This window comes from Psammomys obesus, unplaced genomic scaffold (assembly GCF_907164565.1).
Source record: "Psammomys obesus unplaced genomic scaffold, mPsaObe1.curated_primary_1811, whole genome shotgun sequence".
Taxonomy (NCBI): Eukaryota; Metazoa; Chordata; class Mammalia; order Rodentia; family Muridae; genus Psammomys; species Psammomys obesus.
In genome coordinates this window covers 11,318,407-11,323,435 of record NW_026596040.1, presented here as the reverse complement: position 1 = coordinate 11,323,435, position 5,029 = coordinate 11,318,407, and the positions used below count along the sequence as shown (strand labels likewise).

The following is a 5,029-nucleotide window of genomic DNA, read 5'->3' as shown; positions in this document are numbered from 1 at the left end:
AAAGAAAGAAAGAAAGAAAGAAAGAAAGAAAGAAAGAAAGAAAGAAAAGAAAGCCAGAATGAAGCAAATCCGAACTACTGGATTTATATGAATTAGACATGTCAGGCCCATGCTGCGGGAAAATCAAAAGGGACCCCCGCCCCAACTCGTGATTCAACTAACATTTTCGAGGAATTACTCCTTGAGGCCGAGGGAGCCAGCCTAACGTTTCTGTAAGAGCCCGAAACCACGCCAGCCGGAGCGGAGGCCTCTCGCCCGCACTCACCGTGAAGCGCTGCTCGCCGACGCTGCCCACCGAGAAGCAGTGGTCGCCGGGGTTCACCGCGCCGGTCAGCACCTGGTGCAGGTTCATGGCGGCCGTGCTAGTCCCGCGGCAGGCGCCGCAGCCAGCTCATGCCCGTGCTCGGCGGCCTCCCTGCGCCTTCCCCTAGGGGCGGCGGCCGCTCCTCCGCGGCGGTGCCGGGCGCCCGAAGCCGCAGACGCCCGCGCGGGGCCCGCGGCTCATCCCGAGCCCGGCGCCCGAGGCCTGCGGGGGGCGGGCCCGGAAAGGAGGGAGGCGCCGCGCCGCTCTGCACCTGTCACCGCCGCCCAGGTGAAGCTCGGCGTCCGCGCACCGATCCGACCCCGGCCGCGGCCCGCGGGAACCCAACTGTCCTCACGCTACGCCCGAGCCGGGTCGGAGGGATACACAGCCCGAGAGGCGCGCTGCTCCCCGCCAGACCGGCCGCTGCCCGGCCGCCGCGGTCCCGCCGCCCTCCCCGGCTGCCACAGCTCGCTCCGCGGCTCCAGCCCCTGCGCCAAAGTATCGCGAGACTTTCTTCCGGGATCCCGAAGGGCCAACAACCCACAGTGCAGTAACGCCTTTTCTAGGCGAGAGTTAGCCAATCCTGAGGCTCGGAAGTACCGAGAGCTCCGCCCCATCCTGAGGAGAGGCCAATCTCTTTGAGGCTTGTGGCGGAGACCCCTTTCCGTGTGAGCCCTGCGCATCCTCTACTTAGCGTAAACAGTGAGCACGGAGAATGACCTAAAAGTGAGCAAGTTGTGCTTTGGGTAAGGGTTCAACCTAACTGTTGGGGCCGAGAGTTCAACGGGGAGGAGTTGCAGGTTCTTTGATACTGCTGTTGACTACAAGTCCCAAGATGCACCGCGCCCCGAACGAGTCTGTAAAAGTTACCATTGAAACCTTTTTTAGCCTTGTCGCGGTTATTCCTGCGCATTTCCAACTGACTAAACAAGATAATTTAGAAGCTCTTCAGTAACACTAATTGCGGTATTTTTACTATAAACGACATAGGTTTTTAAATCGTGCCATTTATAATGACCCACCCAGTCCTACTTAGATTTGGAAAAAGAACTGAAGAATCTCCAAATGAATTGCCAGTCACCAGTGGTGAGATCCAGTTATTGTGTTTTCACACTAGTTTCGTATTATTATTATTATTAACAAAAATCTGCCCAACTGGCTTCCCCTCTTAGGGACAGACTGTTCTGTTGCTCTCTATCCCAAATGTCTGGCACAAGCTTAGTCCACACTGTTCAAGAAAGTTTCAAATGGGTGAATATAATTATGAACTTTGTTGCAGTAATATCGTCAGAGGTGAGAAGGTGTCAGAGACACAGCTCAGCGCGAACACCTTCAGCAGCCTAAGGAGTTTGACTAGATTGGAAACTTCAGTTCTGGTCAAACCGGAATTTGGAGCTTGGGTGCAGAAACGAATTTCAGGACTATCCAGTTCATGAAGTGAAGGTGGGGTTTAATAAAAATATTTTAATATAGGCTTAAGTGCGAGTGTGAATGGAGCAGCATTCAGAAAGAAAACGCATTCCCAAGTGTTCCTATGGCCCGCGGGAGGTGGGAGGTAACTGCAATTGTTTTTAGCCATACAAACCATTTTGGAGACTCAAGTTACATCTCAAGAGGTTCTTAAGAAGCCTTCCTTCCTCCTTTTCTTTTAATAAGTGAAGTTAGAGGCGTCTCTGGAGATAACTTAAAAGGAACTATACTCCGAAACCGGAGGTTTCACAAAGGGTTTAGGACATAGACTTCCCTGTAAAGTAGGATTTTTGGTGGGATTCCTAGAAAACTCGAGGTTTATAGCTGGGAACAGAGAAAGGCCATGAGCAATTGTCACTTGTGCTAGAATTCCTAATTCTGTACTAGAAGTAGGTTTCAACCAGTTTCCGGGGATGCAAAGTTCCTTTCCCTTCTCGTCTCACCCCAAATGTCCTGTTTTTCTATCCTGACTTTACTTTGGGGCTGATGTATCTCAGAGTTAAGAGTGTTTGGATGAGGCCCTGAATTGTACCTGAGTTACCGTTATGAAAGTGTGTGTGTGTGTGTGTGTGTGTGTGTGTGTGTGTGTGTGTGTGTCTGTATAAACTATGGGAGAGAGAGCACCTTGTGCATGTTAGTAGACTATACACTCTAGCACAAAATTTGAATGGTTTTATGTACTTGTGTGGGTCACACATAAATTGTGTGACTGGTCCATATTCACGACATTTACTCATTGTTTTGTGCCTAGTTTTTGTTCTGAAGCACTTTGAGGGTGGTGCGACGAAAGCCCTGATTCGGGTAGTAACTACTTATATGACTTTGAGTATGACTTTGGATAGGTTTGTTAATTTTGAAGATTCATTTCCTCATCTATGAAAATGGGAAGTCTGATGTGAGTGTCAGCAGCATTTTGCTTTGTTTTGACATTTATCTGTGCGTCTGTTTTTGTTTGTTTTGTTTTGTTTTGTTTTGTTTTTTAATGCTCTGCACGTGTGTGCAGTTCCTACAGCAGACTACCTGAGTTGAGAGCTACCCTAACTACTCTCTCGGACAGATAATTTAATTCTCGTTTGCGTTCTTTAGCTATAAAATGCCATTTGTCACATAATTGTCATGAGATTTAAAGGAGGACAATCTGTGGCACGTACAAAGCACCAATAAGGCTTTTGTGTTGTTATTTTTTTTCGTGAATAAATCTAACCTCTTGATAGCATATGTTCTAAGGTTGTGCAGACAGTGCCAACCTTCATCTTAATCACATTTCTCAGTGATATTTTAAACAAAAGTTCAGGGGTCCTCCCAATCAGTGTTCAAAAGCACACAAGGACATAAACTGGCAAGGAGGCACACACCTTTCATCCTGCAGTTGGCAGACTGGGACAGAAGGATCTGAGGAGTTTAAGAATAGTCCAGACTAGTATCCAGAGCCAGTCTCCAGGAAGAACAAATTAAAGCCCGTGGAAGTGAATGGCTAACAAAAATGCAGTGGGGTTTGTAAGGACAACCTCATGTTAAATTAAATTTTACTTGAAGATGCCTTCATACCACAATTTCCAAGGCAACTGTAACCTAACTTCATACACAAATAAAGTGAAAGCCTACAGCCAGGACCTTGCTAAGAGTTTGAGTGTTTCACAGGCACATGAGGTTTAGTCAGTTACAGGCCACCCACTGATAAAACCTTGTTCAAATAAGACAAAGCCTGAGCTGTAGCCAGTTAAGCCAATTATATGCAATTTATTTGTTTTCTCCCGACATTACAGAGGAGAGCTCCCTGAACTTTTTCTTGTTCTGGGGGCTGCCAATCTGAGAACCATTTTTCCCTCAATTAAACTTAAATTTCATTTACATAAAGCTTTTCTTTTAATATTAAATATCCCACAAAACAAGCTGTCTGAACTACAGATGATAACTCAAACCATTTAATGCTAGTTATTTGGCTTTATCCACCTCAGTGAAAAAGCCAAACCTCTTTTAACTATGATCTCTCATCTGCTGGAGAAAAGATCCAAACAAAAAGCTTTACTACATAAGTCTTATCACATATGATCTTTGTCAACAGTGTTCTGACCAAACTACACTTAGAATTGTAAGCTGAGAGGCAAATTGTGTAAAGTAGCCAGAGAACAGTCACGAGGACACAAGTGTTTATTTTATCCCTGCCACTGGCCCCAAGTGACCTTGGAAAAGACATTTTAACTCTTTAGACAATAGTATTTCCTGACTTTATAGTGAGGCATTTGAGCTAAATCTATTTGTCTGCTTCTATTTTATAGAGTTCTTGACCTGAGAATGATTTTTACATTTTTTTAAATAGCCAACAAAACAATCAGAGAATAATATTTCATGACACATGTATGTTGACGAAATTTAGGACTGATGATGCAGGCCTATAATCACAACTGCCCAGATGGCTGAGGCAGGAGGATCATAAGTTCAATGCCTGTCCGGCCTACAGAGTGACTTTGAGGCCAGCCTGGACAACTCAGCAAGACTTCATCTCAAAAACAAAGCTCTGTAGTGAAGTCCTTGCCTAGTATCCACAAGGCTCTAGGTTCAATCTCCAGGAGCACACAGAAAGAGAGAGTGTAGGGTGGGAGGAGAAAGGGAAAAAAAGTTATTGGCCGAGAAGAAGGGAAGGAAGGAAGGAAGGAAGGGAGGAAGGAAGGAAGGAAGGAAGGAAGGAAGGAAGGAAGGAAGGAAGGAAGGAAGGAAGGAAGGAGAAAATTATAAAAGTTACATAAATTAGCATAGCTATATACAGTCATTTTGTGTTGTCTATGTACGTTCACACTGCAGTGCTAAAGTGGGCAGTTTCAACAGAGAGACTGTATGACTTGCAAGGCTGTGTTCAGAATACCGGAATTTATACTGCCTGGCAACAAAATGCTACTGAGTAGAAAGAAGTGGGGCCTGAATTTGTAAAGTGTATGTTTCTCAGCGACAATGGATTAGCATCCCAGATACCTGCCTTTCATCCCACCTCTGTCCAGCAAGTTACTTAAGTGGAAACAAAAGCAAGCAGTAGCTCCAAAGCAGCGGTTCTCAACCTAGGGATCAGGACCTTTTTTGGGGGATCAGGACCTCTTTTGGGGGTTGCAGGCAGATGTCCTGTATGTGAGATATTTGAATTATGAATCATAACAGTAGCAAAATTACAGTTATGAAGAAGCAACAAAATAATTTTATAATAATTACTAGGAGTTGGTGTAGTGGAAGTTTTGGCTTCTTTAAAAATCCCGTTGTGTTGTG

General features: G+C 45.6%; 1 protein-coding gene across 1 annotated transcript in view; it reads right to left on the bottom strand.

Annotated features, from left to right (window-relative positions):
- The window catches only part of Dmxl1 (Dmx like 1), a 142,597-nt gene extending 141,862 nt beyond the window's left edge, over positions 1-735 (bottom strand). The window contains exon 1 of the mRNA XM_055622471.1: positions 266-735. Within this exon, the coding sequence (XP_055478446.1) occupies positions 266-352 (87 nt within the window). The 5' untranslated portion in view covers positions 353-735. The remainder of the gene's footprint in view (positions 1-265) is intronic.
- Positions 736-5,029: the final 4,294 nt, after the last annotated feature.